This window comes from Herpailurus yagouaroundi, unplaced genomic scaffold (genome assembly GCF_014898765.1).
Source record: "Herpailurus yagouaroundi ecotype Mexico unplaced genomic scaffold, PumYag 186, whole genome shotgun sequence".
In the NCBI taxonomy this organism is placed as follows: domain Eukaryota; kingdom Metazoa; phylum Chordata; class Mammalia; order Carnivora; family Felidae; genus Herpailurus; species Herpailurus yagouaroundi.
The window spans coordinates 32,065,112-32,083,631 of record NW_024412417.1 but is presented as its reverse complement, the minus strand read 5'-3'; the positions used below and the strand labels follow the sequence as shown (position 1 = coordinate 32,083,631).

The 18,520-nt window shown below is 47.9% G+C and overlaps 1 protein-coding gene, 1 long non-coding RNA gene and 1 other non-coding gene across 10 annotated transcripts in view; 2 read left to right on the top strand and 1 right to left on the bottom strand.

Annotated features, from left to right (window-relative positions):
* Positions 1-21: 21 nt before the first annotated feature.
* On the top strand, positions 22-17,021 carry LOC121042930 (uncharacterized). 2 transcript variants are annotated; one of them, XR_005796539.1, is made up of 5 exons: positions 22-779; positions 1,359-1,668; positions 2,014-2,132; positions 2,931-3,088; positions 16,623-17,021. It is a non-coding gene; the product is annotated as an uncharacterized LOC121042930 (long non-coding RNA). The 2 variants fall into 2 exon arrangements; XR_005796540.1 differs by having other exon boundaries at positions 22-783.
* On the top strand, positions 3,946-4,018 carry TRNAM-CAU (transfer RNA methionine (anticodon CAU)). The gene has a single exon. It is a non-coding gene; the product is annotated as a tRNA-Met (tRNA).
* Positions 9,414-18,520, bottom strand: part of TBC1D31 (TBC1 domain family member 31) — a 96,930-nt gene continuing 87,823 nt past the window's right edge. For 5 of the 7 annotated variants that reach the window (XM_040494343.1, XM_040494337.1, XM_040494340.1 and 2 more), the window contains 2 exons: positions 13,344-13,436; positions 9,414-9,759 (listed from right to left, as the gene is read on the bottom strand). In XM_040494343.1, coding sequence (XP_040350277.1) covers positions 9,626-9,759; positions 13,344-13,436 — 227 coding nt within the window. In that variant the 3' untranslated portion in view covers positions 9,414-9,625. Of the gene's footprint in view, positions 9,760-13,343; positions 13,437-13,871; positions 15,156-18,520 lie in introns of those variants that run through there. The other 2 variants (XM_040494339.1, XM_040494341.1) reach the window with 2 other exon arrangements.

The window sequence follows — 18,520 nt, the reverse complement described above, 5'->3', positions numbered from 1 at the left end:
GCCCTGCTACCAGCGGTTCCAACTTAAGCCGGTCGTCTAATCGCCTCGAATTTGAGTTTGCGCACCTGTAGCTGCAGAACAGGGGTGGTGCTGACCCCTTCAGGTTGTTCCCGGAGTAGATGCGCCGCCTCAGGAAAAGTGTTCGCTGGGAGGAAGAAGCGCCAGAATCCACCCAAGGGAGCGGCGCAGGGAGTGGGGGAAGAAGCAGATGAGCAAGGAAAGGGGGATCAGATTTTTGCAGAGGGAGTGACTTTTTGCTTGGCTGAAGAAAGGCAAGGAAGAGGTCCCTGTCACAAGGTGCTTGACGGTGGGAAAAGCCTGCGAGCCTGGAGAACAGCCCGTCTAAGGGCCAGGAGGTGGAAAGGGCTTGTTTGGGGATTCCCCCCCACCCCCACCTCCGGCGCTGGCACAACCTGAGGTCCTGCCAGGCCTCCGCCATCAGTCACCCACTACCAGCCAGGCCGGGGGTGGGGGGGGGGCTGAGTCTGCGACCCTGGTGGGCAGGTGACACTGACCACCCCTTCCTCCGGACTCAATCAGAACACAGCCGGTGGCATCCAAGAGGTGCCAAGTGGGGACCCGGCGCCTGCCCAGGTTCTGCAAGAGCGTGGGCCTCGTGGAGGCAGGGAGGAAGCACGTGTGTGTCTCAGTACAGGGACTCGCTCGGAAAAGTCTTTGAGAACTGGTGACACACGTATTTGAAAGACGGAGACACTTTTTTTAGTGGAATATTTGTACCTCCTCCCCCCGCCCCGCCCAACTCCTGCGATCTACTATCCGTAAGTACGTTTGGGTGATGATGTGGGGTCCCCTGTGTAGGGGCCTAGCCTGGTTCCCCGCACGCAGTCGTGGCGCAGTGTCCCCAGCAAGATCGAGTGGCCGCACCCCCAGACCATCCCCGCGTCCGCTCCCGTTTCCCCGGCCCTGTGCCCCGGCCAAGGGCCCGAAGAAGTTCTAGAACCAAGCGGACCGCCCCGCCTCCCTTATCCCGCCTTCCGGCGCGAGGCAAACCGAAGCCCGGCTGGGTGAGGGCGGAGGGGTTGGGCAAAGCTCCCCCTCGCGGCCATCGGGCTCGGCCAAGACTGGGTGCCCCGTGCAAACACGCCCCCCACCCCAGGCCTCCCCTCCTTCTTTTCTCCCTCCTTTCCCTCGTCTTCACCTTGTCGCCCCCCCCTCCCGCCTTCCTTTCCTCTTTCCCTTCTCCTTCTCCCCCTTTCCCCTCCCTCCTCCTCCTTCCTTCTCCTCCTCCTCCTTCCTAGTTCCTGCAGTTTGGGTCTCTTTTAGGTTTGCTGATTTATAATTTTAAATAGGCAATAGATTAAACACACTTCAAGTATTTTATTTTCAACTATTCAAAGGTATACAGTGAAAAGCCTTCACCCCAGAAGAACGTCAGACAAGTCCCCTAACTGAGGAACCATCTATAAAGTATCTGACCAGTTCTCAAAACTGTCAAGGCCACCAAAAACAAGGCAAGACTGAGAAACTGCCGCAGCCAGGAGGAGCCTAAGGACACATGACCATTAAATGTGATGTGGGAGCCTGCATGGGATCCTGGAACAGAAAAAGGACATTTGGGGAAAACTAAGGAAATCCGAGGCAAGATGGACTCCAGGAAATAATATATCAATGCTGGTTCATTAACTGTAACCAAAGTACCACAGTATCGTAAGATGTTGGTAATAGGGGAAACTGGGGGTGGGCTTTATGGGAACTCTGCTATCTAATTTCTCCATAAATCTAAAACTGTTAAAAAGTAATGGTTTACTTTAAAAAAGTCTTTATCCTATCCTTGCCTCTAACCATCATTTCCACCCACCCCCAATACATAAAAATCATTGATCTTAGTTTTCTGTGTATCCGTTCAGAGATGTAGGTGCAAATACTAGCAAATATGAATATTCTCACCCCCACTTCATACTGTAACGACGGCACACCCCACACCCAGTTCTGCTCTTGCTTTCTTCACCTGTTTCATATCAGGCATAGAGCATTCTGTGTTCTTGTTTTCAGCCTGGAAAGACCCTCATTCCTGTGGCCAGTTCCCTGTTCATGGACTTGGGCTCTGCGATGTCCTGCAGTCCTAACACGACTTGAGGACAAACCGAGGGCATAACCCTGGCAAACAGCGGGTGAGTTTATCTGTGGGCCTGCGGGACCCAGGAGCGACTCAGTTTGTAACAGTGGTAGACAGGGACCCCACAAGGGTTCGTAGGAGGGTGTGTGTTGGGGGTTTCCCTCGCCAGTCACTCTGCCCCCGGCTCCGCGCTCCTGAACCCGCGGTTTGGGGGGGGTGGGGGGAGAGGGGTTGTGCAGCGACCTCACCTCGAGCACCGCCCTGTGTTGGATCCCCCCACTCCCAGGGAGCGTGGGTGGTAGAGCTGCCCCGAGGATTGGGTAGTCGTGGGGCTCCCACCCGCAACAGTGAGTGTGGGGAACTCCCCTAGGATTGGGTGGAACCCCTCCGCGAGTCCTGGGTCCAGGCTGCCTGCACCACCCGCGACTCCCCCTAAAGAGACTCGATGCCCTTAAGAGCCCAGCCCCGTCCCCCGGCCTCATCTGCCCTGGAGCTCGCTCGCGGTCTTTCCCCGTGTGAGTCTCGCTGACCTCCGCACTCCAGGGGTCTCTCTCCAAAATATAGAGATCTGCCACCCACCCCACCCCCGACTCTCTTTCCCCCAACTCTCAGGAGTTCTGGTGCCTGGTCTGAAGACGAAAGTATTTTCTCCACCTCCTCACACCCACCTTGCCATTCGCGCCCCTAACATCCCACCGTATCTCCCAAATTCTGGGTGATTTAAAAAAAAACTCCTCCCGCAACATTTTATAATGACACGTTTCAGAAAAATAGAAAACCTTGAAAGACTTGTAGAGTGAGTGTCAGTATGCCCACCACCAAGATCTACATTAACATCCCTCTGCTCCAGCAGACTTCGAATCTCTACCTCGCTGTCCTTGAAGTTGGCCCGCCAGCAAACTGCCTGAGTTTTTGAAGCACTTCAAACTTCCAACCGTCAGTGCATGCCCCCAAAGCCCTTCTGCACGCCGGTCGTCGGCTGGAGTTCATTCTTAATTTACGTTTTTAAAGGTAAAATTCACATACAGCGAAATATACAGATTTTAAGTGTGCCGTAATGGTAAGTGTGCCAGATGGTACATGGAAAAGTATTTACTAGTTTAATAGTTATGTATTTATTTTAAAGTGTATTAAAAAAAAAAAGTCGCTTTCCATGTATGATAGGGACATAGTTTCCTTTAACAATGAATGTAGTATGTAAAGGGCTAGGGGGAGGGGAGGGCAAAGGAAGAGAGGGGACTTCCAAGAAGCTGAGGCTGTGGCGAGGTGTCGTTTCCTGAGCTACTGTCGCTTCTAAGAGTGGCGCAGCCGGCGACCTCCGGGCCGCGGTGCAATCCTGGGGCGCCTGGAGGGGCTGGGCAGGCTGGATCGGGGATCTGCTGTGGGGCCGGAAAGACGTGCATGTGTGCTTGCCTGTAAGTGTGTGTTTTCAAATCGTTATGCATCTGCGCTTCCACTCCCAAGTTTGAGGCTGGGAGTCCCTATGAACGCAGCACTCAGCACAGGGCCGGGAATACAGTAGGTGCCCAGTAAGTGTTTCACTTGATCACAAGTGTGCAAACACTTTGTAAGCACTGTACAAAAATAAGGTAGTACAGCAGCAGGAAGAATCCCACTCCTCCGTGTCCTCACTACTCAGCGCAGTGGGGTCAAGCAAGCCAGAGTGTTTGTTGATTGACAAACAGCGGAGCAGGCGGAGGAAAACTCAGCGCGGGTGGTTGGTTGCCAAGGACGCGAGTCTGGCGCCAGCATCGTCCGTGGGGTCTCATAACCCATTGCAGACAGAAATAAAGCCACAGCTTTCTGGGCATGCGCGCCCCGTCCCCGCACTAGCCTCATTACCCTACGGCCGCGAACAGCCTGTAGGTGCCTCGTTAGCGCAGTAGGTAGCGCGTCAGTCTCATAATCTGAAGGTCGTGAGTTCGATCCTCACACGGGGCACAATACTTTTGTTCTCTTCCCGTCTCCACTCCTGCCAGCACGAAGGGTTTTATTTGCTTGTCTGAGGACAGAAAGACCCCCGGCGTCCGCGTTTTTCCGCAAAGAGGTCTCCAGTGTGTCGTTAGGCTCGGTCTTGCCTCTCCGAAGTACCCGCGCAGGGACGCTGCGTTTAGTGCAAAGCCTCCCTTCTCTGTTCGGGTCCGGGACCGAGGACGGGAAGGCGGAGGCACGATGACCCGGGGGCACACTAGTAGACTGGTCCGCGCCGGGTGGGCCGAGACCTCGTAAGCCCTCGAGAAAGAACCGCACCCCTCCGCCCCCCCCCCCCCCCCCCCCCGCGCGCGGCGGCGCGGGGTCCCCCGGAGGCAGCGTCCCAGCCGTGCCACTCTCCCCAGTCCTCCTGTCCTGGCTCCGGAGCACCCGCAGTCGCCGGCGGGGCGCACGGTCTGGGGTTCGGCGGCACCGGTGCTCGGGGTCCAGCAGCGCGTTGCGGGCGCCGCGGGCGCAAGGCTCGCTCGGGGAGGCGCCGGAGCAGGTGGTCCCGGGACGGGGCTGGTCCTTTTCGCTCGACAGCAGGGAAGGGTGGGCCTGCGAGCCGGCCAGGCAGCGCGGGGGCACCGAGCACCGCCGTGCAGTGTGGGCTGCGGAGCTGGGAGGGGGCAGCGCCCGAGAGGGGAGGGAGAGGGGTCTTAGGGAGTTGGTGCCGGTGGCCGCTGCGGCGGCGTGGCGGGACCGGGGCCGTGTTGCGACTGCGTCCGAAACACGTGCTACAATTGCAGCCGTCACCAGCTAAGTTTCTGATAACTCTGTCGTGCCGCACAGGTCAAATAGCCACTTAGATGGGGATGTGATAGCTGGTATCTCCCCTTCACCGTTGAAGTTTTTGACGCGGCACTAACTTCTGCAATTTCTCCTATCAGGGATGCGATAATACTTTTGGTTTACTATCCTGAGAGGAAGCACCTTCCAGAGGCTTTCACTTAGCTCTTTTTACCGTAAGGACCCTTGGTCAGCGAGTCGTAGTGCCACTGCGGAGATTCTGCCATTTGTAGAATGTGTTTATTCCGAGTATGCATTCAGGTACTCAGAAAAGAACCACAGTTGGCTTCATGGCCCTACTGCCTCCGCTGGGATTCAGACTTGTCCCAAGACCCTATCACCTGCCACCATTAGCTCTAACTTTGGTGGACACAGGAATTGGTGTCAATTTAGAGCCAATGTCTAGGGACCCCTGAAAGGGCTGGGTGCTTTCTTTTCCCTACTACCAATCCTTCAAGTAAATGGCAACAGGCCCCTTTGGAAAAGCTTGGGGGGATTATTTATAGCATAATATGTGGCCCTCACTCCTGCAGGACCCTTCCTCAAGGGGACCTGCCCCACCCCCCTTCAGTCAGATGGCTTTGGATCTGGAAATGAGTGTAGGTCTGGAAAGGGTGACAGGCATGGGTCTCCACTGTGACGGCTCAAGTCAGGTTTTCAGGCACCAGATCTGAAGTTTTCCTCTTACATATATCAAGCAAGCAACATTTCCGTAGGCTGGCAACTATTTCATTCTTCTTTGGCAACTATTTCATTCTTTTTTTTAATTTTTGTTTTTAGTGTTTGAGAAAGAGACAAAGTGGGGGGGGGGGGAGGGACAGAATGTGAGTGGGGGAGGAGCAGAGAGAAAGGGAGACACAGAATCCAAAGCAGGCTCCAGGCCCGTCAGCACAGAGCCTCTGAGCTGTCAGCACAGAGCCCGATGCGGGCCTCCAACTCATGAACCTGGAGATCATGACCTGAGCCGAAGTCAGGCGTTTAACTTACTGAGCCACCTAGGTGCCCGGATGTTTATTTATTTTTAAGAGAGAGAGAGAGAAAGAGAGAGAGAATGAAGGGGAAGGGGCAGACAGAGAGGGAGACACAGAATCCAAAGCAGGCTCCAGGCTCTGAGCTGTCAGCACAGAGCCCGATGCAGGCTCGGGCTCACGAACTGAGAGATCATGACCAGAGCTGAAGTCGGGGGCTTCCCGACTGAGCCACCCAGCCGCCCCGCAACTATTTCCTTCTTAGGGACAAGGGAACCCATTACCAAGAGCCCAAATCCGCTACCACTGCAGCTTCTGTGCTGCCCACTGCTCTAAATGGTTGTCTCTGGTAGCTGAATGCCGCCACTTAGCCTCTGCTACTACGGAATCCCGTCACCTGCACTGAAATCAGGGAGCCTATCAACAATGGCATCTCTCACCCTCCCCCATCACCCACAGAATGCCACCACAGAGCTTTTCAAGTTCACAGATACTCCCTTCACTCGGTGCCCTAACGAAGGGAGCGTCTTTGGGGCTGAGCATGTGGTTGGGCAGTGAGCCGGAAGTTCGTATGTAATAAATCCACTCCTACATTCCTACCTTCCTGAGCTTTTGGATTCTGCCGTCCACATCATGCCAGGCAAACTCTGGCATCTTAATTTGATTTAAAAAAGGCAAACATTGAGTCCACATCGCTGTCAACCAGTGAAGTCAAGTGTGAGAACCACTTTTAATTGCATGGGAATGCCAGTTACCACTTTATCGCCTCTCAGCTCCAGCGTCACCCTTCCTTACCTGCCCTGCAATAACCCCCTGGATTCCAGCCCTTCTACGGTGTGCAGGACAGCAAGCTGTCGGCAGGGGGTGCTGGAGGAAGTGGCAGGAGGAATGGGCCTCCTCTTAGTTCCCAGGTGCTGTGCGGCTTATTCTTGCCCCGCTTCTCATAACCAGTGAGAGTGTGTGGGAATGGCCGGGGTACTCCGCCGCAGCCGTGTGCCCTAATGCACAATCTCCCAGTGACTCCAGGGCCTCGGCCCGATGACCACTTTGCCACAATCCTCCCAACACGGAGAGGGCCTGTTCCAGGTCTGGAGCCAGAAAGCAGCCCCTGACACGCTCTCGGCACTTGCCTTCCAGCCTTGGTTTGCTGTGTCCCGGAGGGTGGTTTCCCGTGGCCCTCTCAACATGCACAGTGCAGAGGGGGCACACCCCCCCCCCACCCCAACAACACTCCAGGGAGTAAGAGGAGCCTCCTTTCCGAGTTAGTCCTTCATTTACTCTCCCCTGATCAGTCCTGGGTACCCTTTACATCTATACATCTTTAAGTTAGCTACTCGCTTATAGTTTAATAACTCATTGTATCTTAAAGTTTTCCTGTTAAGATCACCATGCGGTGTGTCTCCTAACTGGGTCCAGATAGTAACTCCAGAAGCTGTGCCGGATGCACTCCTACTAATAAATCAACCTGCTCGCGGTCCTTGTAGCGGCTCTTGCTGCTGTGACGGTCGGGGGCGGTGGTGACTGTGCAAGGGCCTTTAGCAAATGCTCAAGTCTTGCTCAACATCAGCGAGCCCATACTAGACAAGAACCATATGAATGTAATAAACGTTAAACGGGTTAATTTATTTGACACCACTGAATTCATACTGCAGAGAAGTGCTTAAGTGTAGCCTATGTGGAGAATTTAGATGAAGCCCCGAATTTATCCAACACTGAACCATTTACACCAGAGAGAAACCTTATGAATGTAATAAATATGAAAAGGCCTTTAGAAGCTGCTCTGCTTTCACAAATTCAAGGATTCAAGGGAGTACCAGAGAGAAGATACCAGGAGTGGGAAGAATTTTTGCTAAGCTCAACCTTTATTCAATTCCCAGAGAATTTACATTATAAAGAATCTGGGGGTAAGTTGAAGCTATGCCAAGAAGCAGAAAGAGATAATCAGAAATGTGTTTATGTATTTTATGAAGTGTGATAGCCTTTCAAATGCCAACCAAGCACATATGACCGGAGAGTCAAGCAAATATCTGAAATCTGCTAAGGCAGTGACGTTAGCAAGAGTATTACTGGGAGAACTGTAGATTCAGAGAAAATTAAGAATGTGGGAAGAACTTCATTTGGGTGTTAGTATGCATAACTCACTTTCACTGGATAAAGGGAAGCTTTTTTTTAAATGAAATACTGTAATACTATAAAAGAGATGTGGGTAGTTGCAAAACCAGTCTGAGTAGGTTTAAGTTTTCACAGAAGGGGACCTGAAGTAGAGGTAAAAATGGGCCTTATACAGCTGATTCTGGCTGGCAGGATCGGGAATATTTAAAAATTTATTTCTTAATGTTTATTTTTGAGAGAGAGAGAGAGCGACAGCACAAACAGGGGAGGGGTAGAGAGAGAGGGAGACACAGAATCTGCAGCAGGCTCCAGGCTCTGGGCTTATCAGCACAGGGCCCGATGAGGGGCTCAAACTCACAACTGTGAGATCATGACCTGAGCCAAAGTCGGACGCTTAATGACCGAGCCATGCAGGCGCCCAGGATTAGGAATATTTTAGAATTTGAATGCTTTTAAGTGACCAAGCAATTTCTAGTTCACCCAAGTTCCCATCATTATACATTTTATATTCTGTGACTTCCCTATTGCCAAACACACACCAGCCTGGCCCTTGAAGGCACGTTTGTGACGACCTGCAAATGAACAAAAAAGTAGACTGAAGAAAGTGCTCTTGGGAAACCAATGCCTTGGCTCAGGACTTTGCCTATTAGCCAAGAGAGCATTTTGCTTACTGAAGTCTTTGGTTTACTAGAAGATTATGCTTTATGACCACAGAAACAAGAATTACTATTACGTATTACATGCTTACTATATGTCAAGCACAATACCAGAACTTTACATTATCTTAATCCTCACCTCAAGTCCCTGAGCTATTTCGATCTTTCCTTTTATTTTTTTTTTAAGATTTTAAGTAATCTCTACACCCAACATGGGGCTTGAATTCACAACCCCAAGATTGAGTCACATGCTCTACCAACTGAGCAGGGCAGGTGCCCCTTTACCTTCCTTTTATAAAGGGATTCACGGGGGCACCTGGCTGGCTCAGTCGGTTAAGCATTTGATTTTGGCTCAAGTTATGATCCCAAGGTTGTGGGATTGAGCCTTGGGATTCTCGTTCCCTCTCCCCCTGCCCCTCCCAACTTGCGCACGCACATGCACTCTCTCAGAATAAATAAACTTAAAAAAAAAAAGAAAAAGAAATGGTTCAGGGAAGGTTCCAGAAGTAATCTGCCCTAGATGATGAAGTTGTGAGGAGCCCTGTTATGGAGCTCAGGGCCCAAGTGAGAGAGCAGCCAGTGCTGTCCGGAGAAGGAGAGACGGAGACCCCAGGTGGGCTCGCCAGCAAAGAGGAGACCCCCGCCACCGGGGACAGCACGCTGTGGTGCACACTGTCGGTGCCCTAAATTTCCTGCTGCCTTCCCCCTCAGTTCTGGTCGGACAGTTGTTGAGATGGTTTCCTGTTCTTTACTTTTCTGTTTATCTTTAAAATAAACTCTCATCAACTAAAGTTAGAGGTTTATGCTGGTCCTTGTGACCTGAAAGATCCTAATACGAGCTTTAATAGCTTCACAAATTTTATTATGAAAAGTACAAGAAGACATTTACAAGCCCAAAAGCATCAGAATGAAATAGTCCACATAATTTTTATACATACATTTTTCTATACAAAAAGTTGATTTCTGTAGGGATATAAAATAAATAATGTAAAAATCAGTGCCACTGATTGCCAAGTAGGTATCTCTCTCTCCACCTCAAGGTGACCAGCCTCCTACGTGGCCAAAAGATGAGGTGTTCGGCATCTGTTACGAGCCTGGGCCGTGAGCCTCTGGCGAAGATTTCTCACTCTCTCCATAAGATCCTGTTCCATGGTGTCCCATTGTACTCTTCTTTGATTTAAAGAAACTTGAAAACAAAATTTTAAGATAACAATAGTTTAATGTTCTGATATTAGTAACGATACACCATGGATTTTAAAGGTAAACATGCTGCAAAAAATCAGTAATGAAATGATATTTGAAAAACCAAATTTCTTTAACAAAAAGCTTAATCTGTTGTTCCCTATACTGTTCCATTTACAAGCCAAGTATTTGTTGAATTGAATGAATGCTATCAGAGAAAGAGAACTCATCTACTTTTGGTTATTTACCATTTGTTTTTTATTTGGGGGAGATAGACAATCTTTATTTATTAAAAATAATTTTTTGGGGCGCCTGGGTGGCGCAGTCGGTTAAGCGTCCGACTTCAGCCAGGTCACGATCTCGCGGTCCGTGAGTTCGAGCCCCGCGTCGGGCTCTGGGCTGATGGCTCAGAGCCTGGAGCCTGCTTTCCGATTCTGTGTCTCCCTCTCTCTCTGACCCTCCCCCGTTCATGCTCTGTCTCTCTCTGTCCCAAAAATAAATAAAAAATGTTGAAAAAAAAAATTAAAAAATAATAAAAAAATAATTTTTTTAATATTAAAAAAATTTTAATATATTTTAATTATTTAATAATATAAATAATTTTATTTTTGAGAGAGACAGAGAGAGAGCGGGGGAGGGACAGCGAGAGGGAGACACAGAATCCCAAGCAGGTTCCAGGCTCTGGGCCGTCAACACAGAGCCCGACTCGGGGCTTAAACCTGAGCCGAAGTTGGATGCTTAACCGGACCGAACCACCCAGGCACCCCGTCAATCTTTTAAATTAGGAACAAATCTTGTCCAAGAGAGGATGAGTGAGTTCTTTACAACAGTAAGTTTCCTCACTATGATGCTTAATGGTATTGAAACAAAGCATTCTGAGTTGCCAAAATTAAAATTTAGAAATGTATACCAAGACTACTTTCCCAATGACTAAATACAAATAAATCAAATGGTTTTAATAGTGGCCAACACAGGGAGAGTCAAATTAAAATATTACAGTGTGTCTAACCAAGTGTAACAGCCATTTCATACTGAGTTGGGGCGGCGGGGGTGGGGGGCTAGTAAACACTGGAATCTGAAGAAAAAAAAATGCACCTTAAAAATACACTTCTCTCAGGGTACCTGGGTGGCACGGTGGGTTAAGTGTCTGACTTCGGCTCAGGTCATGATCCCATGGTTCATGGGTTTGAGTCCCACGTGGGCTCTGCGCTGACAGTGTGGGGCCTGCTTGGGATTCTCTCTCTCCCGCTCTCTCTGACCCTTCCCCACATAAATGCTCTCGCTCTCAAAATAAATAAACTAAAAAAAAAAAATCCACTTCTCTTAAATCTAGTTACATATTCAGTCAGCTCCAATTCCAGAAAACTATATTTTCCTCCAAAGGAATACAATGTTTATGGTCTTATTTTGCTGCTAAATAACCTAAACTTACCAAATGTCTTGAACTTGATTTTCTAATTTAGAATTATCTAACTAAAAATTTAAGTTCTGACATGTCAGCATAGAGAACAGTTGAGAATCTCGTGTACTTTCATTTGACTGATGCATGGCTTTTGGTTTAATTCATATTCTGACACAGAATTTACAGATACAGGTAAAGTATGAGTTAACAAAAATATACAGTATTAGAGTCTCGTGACTTGTTATTTATTAGGTATATTTCTTTTTTTTTTTTTTTTAATGTTTATTTTTGAGACAGAGAGAGACAGAGCATGAACGGGGGAGGGGCAGAGAGAGAGGGAGACACAGAATCGGAAACAGGCTCCAGGCTCTGAGCCATCAGCCCAGAGCCCGACGCGGGGCTCGAACTCACGGACCGCGAGATCGTGACCTGGCTGAAGTCGGACGCTTAACCGACTGCGCCACCCAGGCGCCCCTAGGTATATTTCTTATAAAGCTTGTTTGTCTTTAGAGGGCACTGTATAAAAATCTGTTCTTTTTAATGTTTGTTTTTGAGAGACACAGAGAGAGAGACACAGAGCGTGAGTGAGGGAAGGGCAGAGAGAGAGGAAGACACAGAATCCGAAGCAGGCTCCAGGCTCTGAACTGTCAGCACAGAGCCCAACACAGGGCTCAAACTCACAGACTGCGAGATCATGACCTGAACCGAAGTCGGATGCCCAACCGACTGAACCACTCAGGTGCCCCTAAAAATCTGTTCTTCTAAAAGAACTCAAAAGATCTTGTTAAATTCTGCTTCTTCTATATGACAGTTTTATTGAAAAAGTCGGTGGAAATCAAAGTCTAACAGGGTTTCTTGTTCCTTCCCCCATTTTAAAAAGAAATCAGGGGCGCCTGGGTGGCGCAGTCGGTTAAGCGTCCGACTTCAGCCAGGTCACGATCTCGTGGTCCGTGAGTTCGAGCCCCGCGTCGGGCTCTGGGCTGATGGCTCAGAGCCTGGAGCCTGTTTCCGATTCTGTGTCTCCCTCTCTCTCTGCCCCTCCCCCGTTCATGCTCTGTCTCTCTCTGTCCCAAAAATAAAAATAAACGTTGAAAAAAAAAATTAAAAAAAAATAAATAAAAAGAAATCAAATACTTTATTGGGAAAACTGTCAGCTCCTTTATGAGTTAATGACCATATTTCAGACCCACCCTGTCCCTTCCAAAAATAAAAACTTCAGTGGATCAAGTGGAGGGATCAAAGGTTGGCTAATCAGAGCGCCTGGGTGACTCTTGACTTCCACTCAGGTCATGATCTCACAGTTCAGGAGTTTGAGCCCCATATCGGGATCTGTGCTGACGGTGCAGAGCCTGCTTGGGATGCTCTCTCTCCCTCTCTCTCTCTGCCCTTCCCCTGCTCCTCTTCTCACTCGCTCTCAACAAAAGAGTTCAGCTCATCAGCATGAAGCCGATGGTCTCCAGCAGTTCCAACACCAGTGGCCTCAGCGGTCCATCACGGTGCCGAGAGCAAACACACGTTTTCAGTGGCTGCTGGATGGAGCCCAGCCCAGAAGAAGAGAGTCAGATAATTTCAAATACGTAATAGCTTTGAAAACCAATGCTCAGATTTTCTTTCCAGAAGGATGTAAAAAACAGTTACGAATGTCATTAATGTAGTGAGTAACAGACTTCTGTAGCAGCCCACAACCGTTTCTGGACAATGAGATTCATTCCAGTGCTAATGAAATTGCATCGATATCTGGCAAACACTCCTGACTTGGTTTCGGTCTGATCTCTTTTTAACTCCCCATTAGAAATTTGAGAATTTTGCTCCCTCCATTTCAGGATTGCCATTATCCATGCCCTGGGAAAATGGCGTCGATATGCTGTAAATATAATTCAAGCCACAATCTTGCTTAAATTAATGCTAAATTTTAAATGGCAGAAGAGGGGCACCTGGGTGGCCCAGTAGGCTGGGCGTCCAACTCTTGATCTCAGCTCAGGTCATGATGTCACAGTTCACGAGATCGAGCCCCGAGTTGGGCTCTGTGCTGACAGCAAGGAGCCTGCTTGGGATTCTCTCTCCCTTTCTCTCTGCCCCTCCCCAGCTCACATGATCTCTTTCTCTCTCTCAAATAATAAAACTTTAAATAAATAAGTGAATGAATGATAAATGATAGAAGAAATATTTATTGCTTATCAACTTACTGTGTGTTGAGGAATCCACTTCAGAACTGTCCTTTAATTGTGAGGTTCTAGGCACATAGCTTGAGGCAGCCTGTCCAGTTTGGCATCTGGGCACTGTCACAGCAGTGAGGAGATAGAGAAGACATGTGGGAGCGAGTAGGAAGCCTTTCTTAATTGCAAACGGTCCCTAGGAAATTACAACTGCCAAGGATGAAAGCCCCTAATGTTTCTATCGAGAGGAGCACCGTCACCATTCTGGAGGCAAGGTAAGTGCCGCGAAGGCTGAAGTTCTGGTGACGTATTTTATTTATTTATTTTTAATAGATTTATTCTTGAGAGAGGGAGAGAGCACATAAGCAGGAGAGGGGCAGAGACAGAGGAAGAGAGAGAGAGAGAATCCCACTGGCAGGGCAGCTAGGCGCCGCTAGCTAAAGGTGTTTTTAAAATATGTCCCCAAGGGGCACCTGGGTGGCTCAGTCTGTTAAGCGTCCGACGCTTGATTTCAGCTCCGGTCATGATCTCGTGGGTTGTGGGCTCGAGCCCCTGTTGGGCTCTGCTTGCACAGGGCCTGCTTGGGATTCTCCCTCTGCCCTTCCCCCACTCTCTCAAAATGAATACATTAAAAAAAAACCCACCTTTAGCTAAAACAAAAAGCCAACAAACAATTCAAAAGTAGCGACGTTAGGACAGAGATCCCAAACATTTCTTGGAAAAGATCATGAACTGTGATGAGCAAGCCCTCCCCGAGGACTACTGGGAGCCCACCTCTGGCGGCTTCCTGTACGCAGGGTCTAATCTCAGCAGCAGAGAGCAAACGAGAAGCTGCGAGAGGCAGGCGCCCCTGAGACCTTCCGGAGCAGCTGGCACAGCAGTGTTCCAGAACCGACCTGGGGCCTCCCCTGGTTTGAATCACTCTCATCTCAAAAGTTATACTTGCCCCTCAGCTGTGTCTTCTCTGTTCTCCAACTCCTACAGCCTTTCATCCAGTAAGACACCAAGGTCTTTTTTTGATTTTTCATCCTCACAAGAGTCATGACTGTTTCTTCCTTTCTACTCCCATTACTAGGGTCCAAGCCCCCAGGAGTCAGGCCCACTGGAGTTACACTGACTCATTAAGATGCCTGCCTTTTACCTGGTCTCAAGGGCTTTAGCTAATGGTTCAATGAGTCATTAAGACTATTTGGGGCTAATTATCAAATGACTAATTTGAACTGGTGTGGGGAAATGGAATGTAAGCCTCGTCTTCAAAATATCTGAAGGGCTGTCATGTGGCAGAGGTAATAGATGTAATCTGCATTTGCTCCAAAGAACGGTTTCTAATGAGAGAATTTACTAAAACACACACACACACACACACACACACACACACACACACACAACCCTATTCAACTTTACAGAAGGAAGACATAGCTTTTAAATAAAATACTGGCAGAAATAGAATCAGGTAGTGAGCTCGCCAGCTCCGTAATATTCTGGCATAAGCTAGATACGCACTATTCGCTACCGTAGTGTCGCAGAGAGGATTCACACGGCAGGCCCTGGTTCTCCAGATCCTTCCACGTCTGAGACCCCACTGTGCCTTGTCTCGCATCTGTCCTCTAAAACCCATCGTGCCCGTGGCTGTTTACGTCCCCTTCACAAAGGGCCACGGTGTAAACACGAGGTACCTGTTCCAGTGCCCTCTGGTCCCCTCTGCCTACAGCCATGTTTCACACACTGCTGAGCAGACTCACCTATGAAATTGTACAACAAAAATCCAGCTTTCTAGCTTCTATCCCAATTCTCCCTAATTCAATCACTGTAGGTGAGGTCCTGAGTATGTATTTTTTTAATCTGTAATTTACCAAAAAAAAAAAAAGAAAAAAAAGAAAAAAAAAGCTAATTGTAACAAATTTGAACGCATAAAGTAAAAAGCCAAAAAGTTCCTTTCATGTACTTTTTGTACCACGATTTATTCTTTTTCTTCACTTAATGTAATATATTTTAAAGCCCCAAAGGTGATTCATATTAGTTTAAATCAGTATTTATGTACTGATTTTGTATTATGAATATCACAAAATCCAAAAGGAATAAAAGGTACGTACTACAGTTCCTTCCTTTTCGTAACCCTGTGCACCAAGTTCCTTCCCCAGGAGGTAAGCCCTACACTAGTGTTTCCAGGTCATTCTGCTGTGTATCCAGGTTGGCAAACAGGATGTGGCCCGATTCCTGAGCCTGGCACTGATGGTCCCTGTCTTCTTCAGTGGTCTCGATAACTACTCTGCTCCAGCTGGTCTAACTTCTGTCACCACCACGGGCAACTTTCTCCCATGGATTAATTGCATCCAACATGTTCTATCATGTATGAGTGGAGTTCATGGAGGCTTTGGTTGGTGAATCCACAAAAATTATAAGGGAAGAAACTCTGTGTGTGTGTGCGCATGTTCCTGGGAAGATTCTCAGAGGGGCCTACGGACCGTACATGGTTTTGCCATAGACAATGGTGTACCGCCATTTTAGAGCCATAACAAAATGGAAGATCACCCGGTCTCTACGTTCTCATTTTACAAATGAGCAAAGTGAAGACCAGTCAACATTTCTGAACAAATCCAAATGAAGAAACACAAGTGGCTAAATAAACTGCCCCGAGGTCTACAGCTTAGTGACTCCGACCAAGTTTCACGGACCATAAAGCTGGGACTAGGACCCAGTGCGCCTGTTGCCCGGGCCAGGGTCTTGCGCCACACAGTGAAACCCTCCCTCTGAGTGTGTTCCTGTGGCACCAGGCCTGTCCTCTTTTTAAAGGCCCAGTAATTTAAAACCTGGTCAAACGGCCCCACCTGTTACCACCTGGGAACAGCACTTACTAAAGTCTTTTTTTAAAATAACGGTTCACTGATATATAATCCACATACCAGAAAATTGATCCTGGTGAAGTGTACGATTCAGTGTTTAGTATATTCCCAGAGTTGTACAACCGTCACCACTAATCTAGAACATTTTCATCATCCCAACTCCTCGCAGCCATTTGCGGTCACCCTCCCGATCCCCCTGAAACCACCAATCGACTTTCTGCTTCTATGGATCTGCCTGTTCTAAACATTTCACATGAATAAAATCATAGGCTATGTGTACTTTCGTGTCTGGCTCCTTAAACTTAGCATAAGGTTTTTAAGGTTCACCCACATTTTTATTGCTATGGAAGTTTCCATCGTATGGATATACTATATTCTGTTGGCCGATTCCTGGTCTGATGGATATCCAGGTTGTTTATACTTTTTGGCTATTATGAATAATGATGCTATGCACATTCACATACAGGTTTTTGTGTGGATGTGTTTCCGAATCTCCCGGGCACATGCCTACGAATGGAACTGCCGAATCACACAGCTACCCTACACTTACCCCTCCGAGAAGCTGCCAGACTGTCTCCCAAAGTACACCACGTTACATCTCCTCTAGCACTGTTCCAATTGTTCTCTGACCCTCGTCAGCACGTGTTATTATTGTCTAATTACGGTCATGCTAGTGGGTGTGAAATAGTATCTCACTGTGTTTTTGTATTTAAAAAATGTTTTCCTCATGTGGTTTTGGTTTGTATTTCCCTGATGACTAATGAAGTTAAACAGCTTTTCATGTGTATTGTGGTCATGTGTATCTTCTTTGGAGAACTGTAAATTCGTATCTTTTGCCCGTTTGAAACTCTGGACTAAAAAAAAAATAAAAATAAAAAAATAAAACTCTGGACTAATACTGTTTTACAGGACGTGACTATTCAGCTACAATGTAAGTTTATGGACCTGGGATTTTAGGGGTAGCAAGGGCCATTCACATTGTCCAGAAGGTTCTGTTTTCTAGAAAATAATAAGAATTTCCTCCCCCACTGCTAATAGAGATTTGACACTAAGCAAAAATTTGAAATAAATGACCCGTCACTGGCACACTCTTATCTGGTTCCTACTGCATACTCCTCTATTCTAGGCCCTGAGTGACAGACCAATGCTGAGCGCCTCCAATCAAAATGCCATTTTCCTAATTACAGCTGATTATCTTCCAGTGTTAAGATCAAATGACTGATTTCATTTATACACCCTGATTACGAAAATGACAAATCCTTACACATTTGCCTTTTGAAAAATGGATGATTCTTAACCAAATGGTCTCTCGTTGGTGAAATTTAGGAAAGTTCAAAAAAAGTTAGGTAGCATGGTGGGAAGAGCCCACGGAGGCAGAGGGGCCAAAACGCAAGACTACTGATTTCTGATGAGGGAAGGGGAAGAAGCTCTTTACAGTTTCTTCCTTTTTTGTACTTCTAAATCCATAGCTTCTCTAAAAGCCACATGAATTGTCTCTTCCTAGAGGAGGGGTGAGTGTGAGAGGGTTAGTGACAGGTCGCGGCTCCACTGGTTACTGTCTTCTGTAGGCCGGTTGTAAATATTTCCTTTTTTTTTTTAATTTTTTTTTTTAACGTTTATTCATATTTTGAGAGACAGAGCATGAGCGGGGGAGGGGCAGAGAGAGGGGGAGACAGAATCCGAAGAAGGCTCCAGCCTCTGAACTGACAGCACAGAGCCCGACGCGGGGCTCGAACTCACAGACTGTGAGATCATGACTGAGATGAAGTCAGACGCTTAACCAACTGAGCCACCTAGCCCTGTAAATATTTACTTTGTGCAACGAGTGACACTCTTCTCTCCCTGCTTCTTCATGGGCTGGGGTGCTATCTGGGACCTAAATCTAAAGTATGACAGCTGGGGTGCCTGGGTGGCTCAGTCAGTTGAGCATCCAACTCTTGATTTTGGCTCAGGTCATGATCTCATGGTTGTGGGATGGAGTCCCGCATTGGGCTGTGCTGACAGTACGAGCCTACTTTACATTCTCTCTCTCCCCCTGCCCCCCTCCGCCCCATGCTCATTCGCATTCTCTCTCAAAATAAATACACACGAAAAAAAAAAGTACGAGGGCTAATGAGGAGTTTTAAAAGTAGGCATAATTAGATGATGATGCACCTGACCTATATTTCTACTTTTCAAATTTGTGAATTTTAAAAGTTACACACATAGTGACATTATTCATAAAAGCCAAGAAGTGGACACCAATCTAAATGGATAAATGAAATGTGGAATACCTACACAACGCAATACAGGCCATAAAAAGGAATGAAATCCTAATGCATGCTGCAACATGGCTGAACCTTAAAACATTATGCGAAGTGAAAG